The 17,254-nt window shown below is 39.7% G+C and overlaps 1 protein-coding gene and 1 long non-coding RNA gene across 13 annotated transcripts in view; one reads left to right on the forward strand and one right to left on the reverse strand.

Annotated features, from left to right (window-relative positions):
* Positions 1 to 2,043: 2,043 nt before the first annotated feature.
* On the reverse strand, positions 2,044 to 5,769 carry LOC109145203. The gene is made up of 3 exons (XR_002046483.2): positions 5,527 to 5,769; positions 4,483 to 4,606; positions 2,044 to 2,141 (listed from the first exon to the last, which is right to left on the reverse strand). It is a non-coding gene; the product is annotated as an uncharacterized LOC109145203 (long non-coding RNA).
* Positions 5,770 to 5,879: 110 nt separating this feature from the next.
* The window catches only part of PRUNE2 (prune homolog 2 with BCH domain), a 137,598-nt gene continuing 126,223 nt past the window's right edge, over positions 5,880 to 17,254 (forward strand). For all 12 annotated transcript variants that reach the window (XR_005603800.1, XM_039566743.1, XM_039566741.1 and 9 more), the window contains exon 1: positions 5,880 to 5,995. Coding sequence is in view for 11 of the 12 variants with exons in the window: in XM_039566743.1 (XP_039422677.1) it covers positions 5,960 to 5,995 (36 nt within the window). In the remaining variant the exon portion in view is untranslated. The remainder of the gene's footprint in view (positions 5,996 to 17,254) is intronic.

Genomic DNA, 17,254 nt, shown 5'->3' on the forward strand with positions numbered 1-17,254 from the left:
ACTTTGACCCATGTACATGGGAACCAAACTGTGTTAATGATTTAAGTCAAATATCTTAAGCCCTTACCCACTATTTTACAGTGATTACCGTCCCTTGAAAATATACTTTCTGCCTAGTTTAAATACTAATAGTATATGGCAGTATAATGGGAATAAATTTCCTTCAATTAATTTCCAAGTGAGGAGGAGACAGGAGATTTGGTAATAGCTTAAACTGAGCCATCTACCAGAATTACTTCTTTGACCTGAGACCAGCTTCACACAAGTAGCCTGTACTGAGGTTGTGCTAGTGAAATAACATACTCTCTTACCTAGTAAACCGATCATTTGTACAGCTGGGGATGTATTCACATGGCACATGCAATTTGCCTAAATTATCAGCATACATGGTGTAAGAAAGAGGCAGCAGCACAGAAGGTTAACTTCTATAATAAATAACCTGTACAGCTGTGCAGACTACAGCTGTGTTGAAATTTGATGAACAACCTGGGAAGTTGGTGTCCATGGACATAGTACTGATGGGAAATGAATCTGGATTCCGGCTTCTAAACTTAATTTCATGCTTATTTGGTACAAGTTGTAGTCTGGGAGGGGACTAAACCTGCAGTTCTATTGTCCACCTTCAGCCTGTACTTTCCCACACAGAAAGCTATTCAATCATCCATTGTTTTCAATACCTCCAAGGACATTTGGTATTGATTCAATATGGCCTTTTGGCTTTGAATTATTAGCTAGCCTTGGCTCAAAAATGCACTATCTGGTATCTTATTCAGTTTTGCATGGAGGAACAGAAAAGACAATTGTTGTAACACAGGAATTATGTGCTATTCACAACTAAAATACGATCAATGCATTTGGTCTTTGAAAACCTCAACAAAATATGTATCAGACCTTTAGGAGTCATCTCCTAACCAAGCATGGCTTCTTTCTCTTCCTTTACCCCTCAGAAAAAGCAGTGGCATTTTCATTTTTCTATACCTAATATTCCTCAAAAGTAATTGGGCCAGTTATAAAGTTTCACATTTGATTACAAATGGAAGTAATCCCTTGGAGAACACAATTTCTTAATAGGACTTGGTTTACATTGGGAAAACCAAAGTCCAAAAGTGAGTTCATTGCCTCCACTTTCATGCTCATTTTCACTAAAGAAAGACAGGAGGCATTTACAGCATAGAGGTCTTATGCATTGTTGATGGACAGTCTTCATGTTTGGAGAAGAGTATTCTGATACTTGAAATGGTTTCTTTTTGTCTGTCTTTATAGGGTGACTGGCAACCAGTCACAAGTAGTGTTCCCCAGGGCTCAGTAGCGGGGCCAGTTCTATTTAATATATTTATCAATGATTTGGGTGAGGGGTCGACTGAGCGCTCCCTCAGTCAGTTGGCAGATGACTCCAAGCTGGGTGGGAATGTTGATCTGCTGGAGGGCAGGGAGACTCAACAGAGGGATCTAGACAGGCTGGATTGATGGTTTAAGGCCAGTGGTATGAGGCTCAATAAGGCAAAGTCCCAGGTCCTGTCCTTGGGTCACAAAAAGCCCGTGCAACAATGCTACAGACGGGAGGCAGAGTGGCTGGAAAGATGCTCAGCAGAAAAGGACCTGAGGCTATCGGTTGACAGCAGCTAAACATGAGCCAGCTGTGCCTAGGTAGCTAAGAAGGCCAAGGGCATCCTGGCCTCTATCAGCAACAGTGTGGCCAGCAGGACTAGCAAAGGGGTCACGCCCCTGTACTCTGGTGAGGCCTCACTTCAAATTCTGTATCCAGTGTTGGGCCCCTCACTCACTACAGGAAAGACATTAAGGCGCTGGAGCATGTCCAGAGAAGGGCAACGGAGCCGGAGAAGGGTCTGAAGCATGATCCCTATGAGGAGTGGCTGAGGGAGTTGGGGCTGTTTAATCTGGAGAAAAGACTTGTTAGACACGGCATTTAGAGACACGGTTTAGTGGTGAACACTGGTGCTGGATTAACAGATGGACCTGATGATCTCAGGGGTCTTTTCCAACCTAAACAATTCTATGATTCTGGGAAGAGTGTAACTGAAACATGAAAAACTGGAAATACTAACCATAGGAAGTGAAGATGCTTGATACAGAAAACTGGATAACTGGTGCTCCTAAGGACATGTCCTGTTGGTAAAACTCTGTAAGAAAAAAGCTGTAGCTTTCATAGATGTACATGGAAAACATAGAGACTCTGAAAGTAAAATGGTTTGAGTGCCAAAGCCAATGACTCTCAGCCTACTGCTGCTACACACAGCTTTGTTCTTTTTTCTTTCTTTGGGTGGCTGTCTGGAGAATTATTCTTTCAGTAACTTGTGAAATTACCTTTTTCCTTTCAAATTTTTAAATAATATCCTCTTACAAGAGCTGAGAGCTGTGAACTTTTCCTGTTCTTTTATTGAAATGATTATGTTACATTCTCATTCCATGAGCAGAAACTATTTATTCTTACTGTGGTAGTATAGAAAGTCTTGCAATAGGAATGTCAGCCTTATTTAACACGAAAATGATTGTTAATACATTATTGAAGTGTTTATCATAAAAACAATTTTGATAGAAATGCTGTACTACTGGATAGCTGTATCATGACAGCTCTTCTATTTCCTTGCTAAACTGTAAAGATGAGTTACAGAGTTCAGTTCTGAGTTGTTCTCAGAATTGAACATGTAATCACTGGGTTTGCTTCTCCATTATATGGAATAGAATGATCTGAACTGTATGCCTGAAGAATAAATAAAATGGATATGAACCACAGAAACTACGGAATATCACAAAAGTCTGTATTATTGGTGGCACACAGTATATATGAGGAGATAAGGTTTCACTAGGATAGTTTCTATATCATGCAAATTACTTTTCTCTGGGTGGCCACAGTGAAAATGAGAGGAGTTTTAGAAGAACCTGAAGTGTAAGGCATTGATCATCATTACTAGAGTTACAGGGGTTTTTAGGACACAGTAAAAAGACAGCAAAGTAATCCTATTTTCACACATGCTTGAATAATGGCTGAAACTAAAAAATGAACTTTTCCTTTGCCATGTGAATAGAGAAGCATTCATTCCCAAACCACCCTCTGAATAAGTATGACATTATTTGTGTTTACATTTTCAAAATAACAAAGACATACAAAGCAGAACTTTCAGTTCACAGGCTAAATCTCTTCAATGTGACAAGAGGTATTGCAAAAGTGCTTATAAACAAGTACTGCTCAACAAGCCTATTTTTCAGTAATTTGATTCTATGAATGAGATAATTGAGCAAATTTTCACTTTGGGACACATACATGATTCCCACTGACTTCATAAGGAGGTAAGTTACATACATCAAATAAAGAACACACCTTAGGAAGAGCTTCTGGATGACTGTGAACTGGTTTTAGCTACTTTAGGAAAAAGGATAAAAAATAATCTGTGTCCAGATTCATCTCTAATTTAAGCTTCAGTAAAGTGGAAGCAAATTAGTGGCTACAAGTGGGGTATAAAAGAGGAGAATAAGGCTTAGGAATTTCTATTAAATATTAAACAGATACAAAGATACCAAGATTGGTACTCTGTCCATGGTTTTGCACAATAGGATATAAATAATTAATTATCAATATCTAACTCATACAATAATTATGGAGGTAAACAAGTTACTTAAAAAGCAGCTTCAAAAGCTATCTAGTGCTAATGTTTTCAGGGAGCTCAGGTGCACTCTATTTTGTTTTCAATGCAGCTGTACTGAGGCCATCTCTGGAAATCCAATATGGAGACCCCTGGTTCTTCTAGATTCAGTGAAGGACAACTCGGATACTACAATGTAGAGGTATATTTACATGCACAGATGTATTCAGCGGATGTACAAAGAAGTGATTAGTCAACACATTTTATTTACAGTGTATGAGAGTAAGTGTGCTTTTTGGTATGAGGCATAAGAACTTTGCTGCCTGTTTAGCAAATTCAGCTTTTTTATTCTTCAACTATTTGCTGTTCTCTCTTTTTTCTTTTTTAATATGTATGCATCAAAAATGACCCTTTTAAGCACCAATTTTCAAAACTTCAGTTTAGCTCATGTAGCTAGCTGGATCTTTTAATTTTAGTTGTTTTGCAGACTTTACTGAAGTGAAATATATACTTTACTCCCTTTTTTGGTGCAGGGCATATTGTTTTCTTACTTGGCAATACATTCCTAGTAGACCTCAACTCTGCATACCAAGTTACACAGCAATTTCTGTATTGTAATACTTCAATTTCAAGTTACGAGAGTATGTTGTGCAAAACCTGTAACCTTTCAGGAGACATACTTTTCTATAGAACAGCAACCAGAAAATCCAAAATCAGACAGAGTCCTGAAACACATTAATGTACAAACACACTAATGCATTTCAGAAGAAGAAATGTTCTAGTAAATGTAACAGGATTATCTTTTTCCTGTAGAACACTGTCATTTAGAGTAGCTTGCTTCATGTAATTTGTCTACGCAAATATTTTAATGAAGATTTACCTTTCAGTTTTAGATGGTTATGATACAGATTAAGGTTTATTTTTTTGTTCCCCAGAACAATTTCCAACTGGAACATATGACTAGGCAGAGCAGATTGATTATGGCAGGAAACACAGTACCAGCACTGCAAGATATCATGGAAGAATTAACAAATCAAATGAGAGTAAATTACAATTGTCAGAAAAAGTTTGTTAATAAGGAAGCAAGAGCTTTTAGCTCTTACAGTAATATCTTCAATGAGCTGCAAAAAAATACACGAGAGAAAAATCCCAGATCACATAGCACTGAATTTATTAACAATTAGTTATCACTGACTCCTCAGTGAGGTACAACTTGATCGGAATAATAAATCTGCACTATCCAGGTTAGTTATTTAGAGTGGGAAAAAACCTCTCACTGGTGAATACTAGTGGTGTGAGAGCACTGGAGATGCTGCAAACCCTACAGTTCATTTTCTGGTTTACTCTACACTCATTGCATGACCTCCCATTGACTTCTATAGTCCTGGACTCAAATTCTTCAACACTTCTCTTTATTTTTCTACAAAGTGGACTCTAGCCTAGGAGGCTCCACTGGGAGCTGTTCAATTGAATATATACATAATATGTGACTATGGGCAATATATTTAGAAGGAATCCTAGGTCTGAGGTACACAGCAGGGTTTATTGAGGCTTGACTGTGAAACACAGAATCATAGAATCATAGAACAGTTTGAGGGAAGGGACCTTAAAAGAACATCTAGTTCCAACCCCCCAGCCATGGGCAGGGACACCTTCCACTAAACCAGGTTGCTCAGAGCCCCATCCAAACTGGTCTTGAACCCCTCCAACGAAGGGGCATCTGCAGCTTCCCTGGCTAACCTGTTCCAGTGCCTCCCCACTCTCAGAAGAGTTTTTTTCCTAACATCTAATCTAACCTGCCCTTTTGCAATTTGAACCCACCGCTTGGTTCCCTCCAGACCTTTTGCCAACACGGGAAGGGGACCCCGAAACGGTCACTGCCTCAGACCCCAATGCCCTCGAGCTTTCCATGGATGAGTCTTACCAAACTTGAAATGGGAAACTGAGATATCGCCGCCCAAGGGCTCGCAGCAGCCACCAACCAGCGCCTGTTGCTTTGAGCCCCTGCGTCGGGCGGGTCTGGGCGCGCCCTGTACTTGGTTCAGGAATTCTTGTCACAAGCGACCGGCCGCTCGCCAGGGCCCAGCGCCCCGCGCGGTGCAGGAGGCGCGTCCCGCGCCCTTCCGCGGTGCGGCCGCTCCGCGGGGCTCCGCACCGGCCCTTGCGGCACGGGCTGACGTCAGCGCCCGCGGCGGGCAGGGCGGGGCGGGGCGGGCGCTCCGCAGCACGGCGGGGAGCGGGGAGCCGGGGCGGGGAGCGGGGAGCCGGGGCGCCGAGCGGGCAGCGCCGTGCGGGGCAGCGCCGTGCGGGCAGCCCAGCCGCGCTCCTGCCCTGTGCCCGGCCGGCCCGCCGGCGCCATGGAGGAGTTCCTGCAGCGCGCCCAGTCCAGGCTGGTGAGTCACGGCGGGGGCAGCGGGCGCGGGACTTCGGCCGACTTGCCGGTGACTGCGGCCATCGGCCTCGCCCCCGCAGCCCCGGGTGCGGCGGCCGCGGGTGCTCTCCGAAACTTCTCGGGTAGTGCTGTCGTCCTCCCGGGCGGGCGGCGGGGAGAGGATGGGGCTGGTGACCTTCGCAGCGGCTGGGGCTGCGGCGTGTTTTAGGGGTGCGTTTTCTTCTCACATCTTGCTGCTCTCTAGTAACTGCTGAGTAACCCTCTGCTTTAGGAACCTACGAGCCCGTATCTGACAGGCATTGTGGGGGGTGTCAGCATGCCGTTTTGGGATTATTGGCACATTTCTTGAGACTTTAAGATGCATCAAGTTGCATAGTTGAAGGGAGGGGGGGGAATGGTATGTGAAGTGGCTGAAGAAGTACTTCTTCTGTGGTCTGAATGACACTTGCAGTTGGGAATAAGTCTGGATTGGCAAGACATTAAATAACTGAGCAATATGCAAAGATTATCAAGGTTCAGCATCACAACTGTGTCTCGGTTGTCATAGGTAATTAATACTGTCTTAGGAATCACAGAGGTATATAGATCCTGTTCTCAAACGACTTGTTGGTAGGGCTATGCTGAAACCGCAGTGTATTTATTTTGTTTATAGTGACTGTCAGTCTACCCCAGACAGTGTGTGCTGTTTTCCCTGTTATGCGCAGTGCAAAAGTAGGATGTTTTTAAGACTGGGATGGTCTTAGGCCAACATGGCTAAGTTGTTTTCCATTTTTATTTTCTCTGCAAAACTCGGTTTTACTGACTTCTTACCTTTCATGTGTAGCCTACATGCCCACTAGCTATCCCTGCTCTAAGAAATGCGTTCAGTTATAGGAGTACTACAGGGTTTATCCCACGTCTGCTTGTTTTATCCTGTGTTTTTGGGTACTTGCTACTTGTAGGGCTTTACCAGTTTCATAGACCTGTTAAGACTGTCTGGAGAGGGAGCAATCATGAACCCAAGATGGTCTTTCTCCGATAGACATGGTTCTGTATCTAAAATGATTTGTAAAAGATGATTTATTATACTATCCCTTCTTGTCATGCATTATTGGAAATCAGAGAACTAAGTAATGTTTTAGAGGACTGGAGAAAGAGATGAGAGAATTAATCCCTTGGTGGCTTCCTTAATATTTAACTGTGTTGGCAGATATGAAGGGTAAATAAACATGAAGTGTGTCATTCTCGTCACATGCCAACTAAGTTGTTTCACAATGCATTTTTAGGAGATTTTAAAGTATTTCCCTTATGTTTTCACATAAGCACTCTTTTGGCCCTCTTAAAAGATACTGCACTGTGCAGTTACAAATCCTTAATACATTTTTCACATTAGCATTTCATATATTGCAAAATTTGAGATGGAGATGCTGGTGGTTTTGACAAACTTTTTGCTCAAGTACATCATAGGTAGTCTTACTTAATAGACATTAATTATGCAATGATAGTGCTTCCCATTAGTAAATGGCGAGCAGTAAAAACAATTTGTTTATCTGTAAAAGCAAATATTGCACTAATCTTTCTGAATAGCTGTTGATGATCAGAAAGGAGTTGTCTAGAAAACCAGAATCTGAAGAGGCCCATTAAAAACGGAGAACAGATAATATTTTTTGTTTCAATTAGATGAAGCGGGGAGCAACTGAACAGCAACTGAACACACCACAAGAGCACATCCCTTTATATTCCTGTAATGTGGGTTTTCAAAAGAAATGCAGAATTCTCTTTGTACTTTCAGAATCATGGGAGGAAAAGGCATGTTTTGGAGGAGGTCTCCTCTCCAGGAGTGGTATAGTGGGGAGAGAGTGTCTTTCTGACTGATGTGTCCTTGTATGGGCATGTCAGCTGAGCATGGCTGGGGAAGAAGAGGCATCTGAGCACTGGAGTGTTCAGGTCAGAACAGATCTATGCATCTTATAGGTTGACTGCAATTTGCCAGTTTACTTTGTACTACAGTGGCCTGAAAAGGATAACTCGGAGAAATTCAAGATTTGCATTCTGCAACATGAAAGGCTGATGATGTGTTTTCCTTTCGGCTTCGTCAGGTTTTTTGTGGGGAATCTTTCTCAGCTGGTAGCCATAGGCTGAGTTGACGCCAAACAGTGAGCAGTCTTTGTTTTGACACTGATGTAAGGTAAAGCTGTGCAGGGAAATGGGTGAATGACTAAGGGCAAAGGAGCTGCTGTGTGTTGTGCTGCTGCAGCCATATCTGTGGAAGATGGTAAAAGGCCTGGTGGTGCCAATCTCACAGTGCTGGTATTTCACACCACAGATATTCCTGTTAGGTTAAAGAGATTACCGTGCACTGACTACATGATTGCTACTCGGAATGAATAAAGGAAAATTTTCTCCAGAGGAACAATTGCTCCAGACTGTGCAGGGGAACCTGTTACTGGAAGTGCTTCGTCATTCATTTGGGTCTGGATCCAGCCACAACATTAATCAAGGCTGTTTATCCGCATGGAACAAATTATAGCCTCAGAGTATGCTGCACAAAGGACATGGCTGTTTTTTGTTTTCTAAGACTTTGTATTGTGTACGTTCATTGATTGTTAGAGAGGAAAATTCTCTGTGTATTATCTATTAATACTAAAGTCTCAACTAGACTATTCTTCCAAAGAACAATGAATTTTGCTTTTGTGGCTTGTCAACTGTAAAACATCCTCATTAATTTTCAGAATGAATCTTTGAAGTTGTTACGTATAATCTGTGTAAAACCAAGGAGGAAAAATTTTAGAAGGCAATATATGTCAGGATACAAGAAATCCTGTACTCACGTTTTGTCACATTTATGGTTCAGTTCTGCAGGTCTTTCTCCATGTTTTGTAAGTCTAGTACTAATGCGAGAATAGGTGAGACTAGATGAGACCAAGGGTCCTTCTAAACTGTTCTGTCTTGTCTAGTGGGGGATTATAAACAGTGGAATACACAGGCTGATGAGGTGCTGAAAACTTAGATCAAAATGTACAGCTGAACTAACATGTTAGCCACAGCTAGAACCATCTTCCATACATTTGGCTACGTCATGTGCTTGGGTTTTTTTATGCTTTGGCTTCAACAAAATCCCTGAGACAGTGAGTTTTACAGTTTTATCATGTGCTTTGTGTGAGGGGGACAATATCCCTCTTTGTTTGCTTTAAATTGCCTGACAATTTTAATGTGTGTTCCATGATTCTTCTACCTGAGTGAATATTTTTATTTCACTTTCTCTCTGGTCTTTAGTTAAGTGTTACCATATCCTCCTTGTCTTCTTTCAGACATTTCCAAGCTAAGGTTTTCTACTGCCCCTTCATGCAGGAGCATAATTCTATCACTCTGCCCTTACTCTGAAGATTTTATTTAACAGTTTGAAAGCTGTGGAGCCCAGAACCACCTGTCAGGTTTAAGTCATGACAGCATAAAATACTGACAGTAGTATAATGACTTCTCTTTTTTTTTCCATTTTCGTAAGGGTTCTGCTATCCTACTTATTCTGTTTTACTGTCAGAAGGCATTTTTCTGATGCTTTCAGAGTATCATGTAAAATGCATGCACGATGTTTTTGCTGCTTAGTAATACCTATTTTAAAGTTCATCTGACAGTGTACAGCACCTCAATACAGTTAAAAATGAAGATCGGTTGTTTTCTCACATTTTCCCTAGCCTGCACTTCTTGGCTCTCATTTCCAGTTACTGTTTTATTCCCTAGTCCCTCAGTGTCATGAGTCCGTTCTGCAGTTCCTGTAGCCAGTTAAAGATTTGACCCTCCTAAATAATCTGGTATTGTCTGAAGCTTTTTCCACTTCATTATTTGCCTGCCTGTCCTACTGGAAGTAATATTATTTATTATTTATGGATATGAGAAGCAGTACATATCCCAGCATATATCTTTGTGGAGAATCCTTCATGGTTATTTTTTCTTCATTGAAAAGCTGACCATTTGTTCCTGTCCTTTTTTCCTTAACTTTTAATTCTGTAGTATGTCATGAAAGGATGACACCCCTTTTTTTTTTGGTGATTTTGTTTCTTTATTGGCCTCTAGGAAACTTTTCAGTAGTATTTTGGAAGATCCAGATACAAGCATTTACTTGCTTGTCCTCTGCATGCTTACTGAATTATTCAAGAACTTTAATGAACTTTAAACAATTTTGTACAGAAATGTCATACTTCACAAACACTGTCTTTTCCCCAGTATAGTATGTTATTAATCTCTCTGGATTAGACTCTTTCAGGTACAGGCAAGCTCCATCCAGTTGGAGAAGATTATGATGAGTGAATACATAATTTTGTATAATTTATTCAGGAAAACAAATCAAAAGTTTAAGGTTTCAGTGATGTAACTTCAAAATTATTATCAAAGTGATTATCAAGATGTTAAAGTCAATTAAATAGAGAACTAAACATTCAGAACTATTTCTTCAGTAATTCTCAGATGCGGAATACTGTGTACTGAAGAAGGTACTTAAATTAGGTATTTTTCAAGTAATCTTATGTGCTTCAGACTGTTGCAGTGATGTGGAATGACTGTGAGAAGTTAAATCAAGGGCATCTGTCAAGAAAGAAGCTGTAAGAATTTTAAAAAAAGAAAAATAGAATTGCCTCAGGGAGATGCTGAGACAAGGACTGGCAGAGAATGCTTTTTCCCTGGCTTTAGGTCTGTGCCTAATGGAGAGCCTAATGCTTTGTATGCTGGCTTCAGGGAAGTCAGGGAACAGAATGAGCCCCAGAAAGGCTTAATGTGCTGATGGTACTGAGATAACCACATACTGCAGCAAACTGCTTTAAACTAGTAATTGAAAGATGGTCCTCCTCCTGCAGAGAATAGCAGATTAGCTGGGGAAATGATGTTTCTAAATGCTATGTCATCTTCAGCAGTTAACAGTATTTGGGAAAAAAAACCCCAAACCTTCTAAAAATTGAAGTTCTTTTAATCCCTTGCTGATACAAGAAAAGAGATCATGATGCTACACCAGTGTTACACCTGGCAGGGTAACACACTGGACAAACGGGGAATTACAACCCCAGCCAAGTGTGCCCAAAGAAATATTGGACTGTGTGACTGGACATTTTCCAGACTGAGGGCCAGACCCTTGACCAGGGAGATGCCCTTGAGAACAGTAAAAAAGGCTTTTAAGGCACTGCTTTGATAGATATGAAAAATGAATGTTGTGCTTGTTTCTGAGGCAAAGAAGCTCAAAGAACAGTTAGTGATGATGGCATGACTTGAGTAGATTTATGTGACCGCAGTTTAAAAACAAGCTGAGTCACTTACATGTTTATTCATATTGCCTCTTATTTTCCTATCTGGAGTTTTCTTATCAATAGTAGGCAGTGGTTACTTTGAAAATAATATTTTATTGAGCTGGAATAAAGTTTTGGCTTTATGGGAAGTGAGAGACATTACAGCAGTGAAGCAGAAGTTCTTTTCCCAGAAACTGAACTTCTGCAAGCTGAGGCGTAAAAAAGCTTTCAAGCATTAATACAAAGAATCAAGTCTTACCCTCACATGTATCTTCTTTGCATTCATCCAGCAGCACACGAGGGACTTGACTCCACTTAGCAAGGCACTTACACTATGTAAGAATTAAAGAGTATGAGTAATGATATTGACTCCAGTTGGAAAACTCAGATTTAGGAGTTGTATATACACCTAAGAAGGTTGCAGAATGGGAGTATTACAGCTGATTAACCTTTTATTACTTAAATCTGTACAAGAAACATGACCAGACTCAGTGTTTATTAGTAATAAGGAAAAAAAGTATAAGCATTGCACCAACGTAATTCTCAGATAAATTTTTAAGCAAAGCATAGTTATGAGCAGTTACAATAATATGAAAGGGCTGGTTTTTGTCATCATGGTGTTGTTTCAAGTAGAATACTTCCTTATCTTATGGGTACCACATAACCAGAAATATTTCTTAACTGGGAAAAGAACTCAGGGAATCATAAAAAAATTGTTTAAAGAATTGATTTCCAAGGAGAAAAAATGAACTAAACATAAAACTTGATTAAATTACTGCTACACTGAGACATGAGAGCAGTCTGGATCTATGAGGTTGCTAGAAGCAATGCAAAGAAAGGAAGGAATCATTCATTCATGTACATAGGTATAAATATGAAATTGCAAAACAGTCAGCAGAGGCTTAGTAAAGAAAGTGTTTCCAGAAAATGAGGTCTCTTAGCAAGGAAAACAGTTTCCCAGAGGAGGGAGAGAAAGCTTCTGCATATAAGCAAACCAAAATAAAATATGAATTGGCTGAACATATGTAAAACTACTTTAAAAAGCAACCTGTAGTGGTAAGGAAAATATAATGGGTAATTTAATAGCCTTTTACAGTTCCACTAAAGTCTGACAGACTACAAACATGGCAGAAAATGAGAATTAAAAAGGCTTTTCCCCCATGGATTTTCATTGTTTGGGATGATAGAAATAGCATTTTAAAACAATAACCTACATACCTTGCTCTTCATCAGTCTCTGGTGCAGTGATAAGTGAAGCACATCATACGTGATTAGGCCAAATTCTATTCTGGTTAACTTTCGGGGTGTTGAATCAACTGCAGTTGTAGCTGACATACTTTATACTTTGTTCTACACACAAATTCTAAAGGCATTTCAGTGCAGTGCTGTAGGATATTTACTAGGGTATCACATAACTATTAAAGTGTGGTCATGATTCTGTTGTGCTAGATTGTATGCAAATACTTAACTAAAAAATGGGTTCAGTTCCTATCCTAAGGGTCTGTTGGGTGTATTGGAGGACGTAGATAAATCCAAAGAAGTAGTATGGTGGTAATAGTTGCTGTTATGTTTCCTAGCCTATTAGTTAGCATTTTAGCAAAGGGCAGTTTTGGGTAGGAGTTAAACCAGAAAGTTGATGAGGTTTGGAAACGTCTTTAAGCATAGGACAGCATCAGAGAAAATGAAATGACCTGATTACTCTTTCTATTCCTCTGTTATAGACTGTCTGAAGATAAAACATAATTATTGAATAGGAAATGACAGATGAAGCAGAGAAGGATTTAAAAAGGTAGCAAGATGTAGTTGAGGCATTTTCTTGAATGTAGTGGAGCAAGGAGGGCAGGAAGAGAGAGATCTTTATGGGCAGAGCCAATATGGCAGAGTCAGAGCCCACAGGCTGGGAGGGGAAGACTTTCCACAGCATGGCTGTGGAAGCTGCCAGCTTAAATCTGCTGAAGCCAAATCATGTTTATGTGATTAAACCATCAGGTAATGATAGCCAGAGTGTTAGCTCTGAGTTAGGTAGGAAAGATTAATGAGCTGAACAGGCCTGCAGAACTTCGCAGTAGGTAAGGTGTGTGTGTCTAAACTGAATATGATGCTAGGATTACAGGCTGGAGTTGTAGGTCGGATACTTTCTTTAGTCCCTTATATATGTGATGTATGTTACTCCCAGAGAGAGGCATAGTAAAAGGAGAGGGAGTAAAACCTCAGCTTTAACCATGCTCAGTTGGACTGCATGATTGTGTTTATGCTGGGAAGATGTGGAATAGGTGTGGGATTTTAGTTTGAAAAGGGCAGGACTGGAGCAGCACAGAAGTCCTCTTTGCCAACCTGGAGTCTTGATGGAGATCAGGCTTAGGATTTAAATGACTTGGTAACACTCCTGTTACATTCTTTTTCTGCAAAGAAGGGAGTCTGCTCCCAATAACAGATAAACAGGTCCTTAACAACAGGTATTGTATCATTTGTTCTAATGAAATCCAAATAGATTGTGGCACAGTAAGGACAGAGGATGGACAGTGAAAAGATTAAGAACATTTCAGAAAATGATGACGTCTGGAGGACGTCAGATGGTTTTCCTTCCTTGTTTACTTAATCATTTGACAGTAACTGAATAATGTGTAATAGACCTAATAGACCTAATGCACTGGCCCAGTTCCATCTTGCACAGTCATAACCTGCTTCTGTACATTTCCTTCTAGCTGCAATTTATTAATTTTAAGCCTCCTTATAACAAATTCTGTCTAAAGCACAGTGAGATTTTGCAGTGTACCTGAAATTATTTACCTGTTTTGTACTACTTAGGAAATTTGATCTTGCTGTATTTTGATAGCAATAACTGTGTTCATGTCTGCTTTTAATCAGCACAGTTTTGGTTTTTGATTTAGTCTTTTGTGTGGAAGTGGCCCTGTATGCAGTCCCTGATGCTAACTAACCATGCTAACTAACATCATGCTGTAGTGACCTCTTCCCTAATGGTTAATCTCATTATGCTACATTGTGATACACAGCATAAATATTATCATTCTCCATAAATAATTCCTTGCACTTTTATTGTACTGATTAAAAAATCCTGATCAAGGAGGAGCTGGTAGGGAAGAAGAAAACTCTAGATTGTTTTTTAGCTACTATCGTGCTCTTATGAATCCTGGAAATACGTGGAGACTTAGAATCTGGAGTGCTACCGAGACAGGCATATTCTACTTGGTGAACATTGTATGCTGTTCTGGAGGCAGTGGGATAGGTGGAAAGAGGAGAACTTCCCTTTGATGAGAAGCAGAATTGCTCTGTTTGGAATATATTTGACTTTTTTTGAAGCAGTGATAAATGGTAAACTTTTAAACACTTGCAGGGACAGTCCTAAATATAGACAGTTGGCAAATAATCAATTGACTCATTCAGCAGCCTTTCTTTGACTTAGAAAAGGTTTTAACATTCAGTCAAAGTCATTTGCAGGCCTGGCAGTGTTACAGCTGAGTCAGATGGAGTACAGTGATGATTTAACCTGCTGGAAGAATAAACTACTATTTTTTGACAATGCCTGGATGCAGTCTGCATAAGTTTCATATATGTTTACTTAGTTTTCTTACAGATAAATCTTTTTGATTTACCCTTAGCAGTCACATTACTTAGAAGAACAAGTGGATTTTTGTGATATACCTGAGTATTGTATCTGCAAGAGGGTGTTTAGGTCTATATGAAATCTTGGAAAGGTTAGTCTGCTGGGTTCCTGCATGTCTTTTATACGTGTTTGAAGTGAATAGCCTTATAATGTTAAAAGACCAGATATGATTTAAGCCTCCTGTTTCATTTCCAGTCTCCTCATGGTTTTGTATTTGATTCTGTGCTTCTTTGATTTTTAAAATTTTTTTAAATTTAACTAACATAAAAATGGCAATTACCCATTCAATTGAAATAACTGTAGTGCAGAAAACAAATGAAATTTCCCCTTTTTGCAAAGACAGACTTGGCCTTTTTCGATTTAGTTGAAATAGTAGGTGTGGTAATTTTTTGACTAGCGAAAATATTGTAATTCAAGTTCACCTGAATTACAGACTTTTTTTTAAAATTCAAGATTAATTACTCATTCAATCTGTGAGGGGTTTGTAGACTGAATGGTATCACTAGGGCATGGTCTGTGGTAAAGGATTATATATTTCTTCTCTACCACCCTAGAGGAAATCTGTGCATTTGTCTCTTTGTGACAGGATGGGGCTGTAGAGGCTAATGATAGATAAGCTGCGCAGCTGCGGCAACCAGCTTTAAAATTTTGCAACTTGGCTACTTTTTTACACAAAATTTGTTTTGTATATCAAAGGAAGAGGTATGGGATGGTTTTGTACAATTCTTTGTTTTCTGCATGTCCTAAAAGGCAAATTGCATAAACTTACATAAAGGCAGTTCCATGCTACGGTGAGGGATGCCTTCCCTTCCTTGAAAATTTGACATACACTAGAACTTCAGCACTGATGGTCCTAGAACAAGAATAAAAAAGGTTTCATAGATTGAAATGGTATAACTATGCATTAAAGCCTTCATTCCAGGGATAAGAGAGTGGTGTGGACTGAAATTCTAGTCTTTGATTTCCAGAGACACTGGCTCATACCTTGTTTTAGATCACATGTGAAAATGAATTAAATAATGTAATGTTAGCTATTTGTTCACATTTTAAAGATCATTGCACAGTTTTTAACTGTCACCTTTTGTGCAGTGGAAGAGGGATTTCTGAGGCTGGGTCAGAGATATTTTGCCTGATCTGTTTTGCAAAGTTTGTGCAATAGTTGTGGTATGGTATGAGCCTGTCTCAATATCAAGGTGTTAAGCCTTCATTTAAAAAAAAGAATGAAAGCAGTCATCAACTTTCCCCCCCTCACCCCCCACCCCCCTGATAATTGAATCAGTTATAATCTCATGGTCTGAAAAGTTCATCTATTTACATATTCTAAGTAAAACAAAAGTTCCAGTTGATAAAGAAAAAAACTGATCTAAAGAAATATATTTATTTAAATTTAGGTAAGTATGAAGACTATGAACTCTGCTTGACTGAAAATGCTGAGATCTTGTTTATATCTATGCTGGGTAAAACAGAAGAGAGTGGCCCCAGTATGGAAAAATGGAACACTAAATATAAAAATGCTCTCTTTTAATGCAGACAGCATTGAGCAGGCAGACTTACCTTCTTGTGTCCTTTTCTCCTCAACTTTGTAGTTTCCAAAGAGGGTGAAGTAATGAGATACTTACATTTTTATTTTATTTTTTCTCTCTGCTCTGTTTTTTTCTCTTCTCGTTCTTCTTCCCAGCAAGTACAATACTCAGCAGGCAGACTGTGATACTGCCATGTGGCATTTAAGAGTAGAGGGGTGTACCGTGTGTGTGAAACTAGTATAGACTCAGTAACATTCAACAGTTCCAGAACATTGCAGCGTAAGTATTCTCTGGTTCTTCATTAGTGCTGGTGATACTGTAGTTTGTCTTTTCCTTCTGTGCCAACGAATGAGGTACAGATATATGTTCTTTCATACATCTTGTGTTTTAGGATAAATTCGCCTTTTGGGAAGTGATTGTTTCTGAACTGCCACTTTCACTTCCACCATACAACATGCTGTCTTTTCTAAAGAAAACAGATTATCTTGTCTGCTTCTGCATTTTGCTGCACTGGAAAATAAGCAAAGATGCTAAACGAGATGTGAAATGACATTCTACATCTTTCTGGTTCTGCTTGTTTGCATGTGTCCTCCGTTGTTAACTGAGTGCTTAATTATTTACCTTTTAAACTAGTTAGAATTTGTTTGTTGTCGCATATTTCAGATTTTCAGACCCCAAATCAGTGCCACGTTATGATGTTGTGGCAAAAGCAACTTAGTTAGTTGCCCTATTAAGTAGTGATTAGAATTTAGTTGCTTTTCTTCCAACCAGATAATAATTACTGATACTGAATTAACAGCAGTTTGTAGGAGCAGAATTTACTCTTGGCTTCCATAAATCAGAAGGGGTTATCCATCTAT

Source organism: Corvus cornix, chromosome Z (genome assembly GCF_000738735.6).
Source record: "Corvus cornix cornix isolate S_Up_H32 chromosome Z, ASM73873v5, whole genome shotgun sequence".
NCBI classification, from domain to species: domain Eukaryota; kingdom Metazoa; phylum Chordata; class Aves; order Passeriformes; family Corvidae; genus Corvus; species Corvus cornix.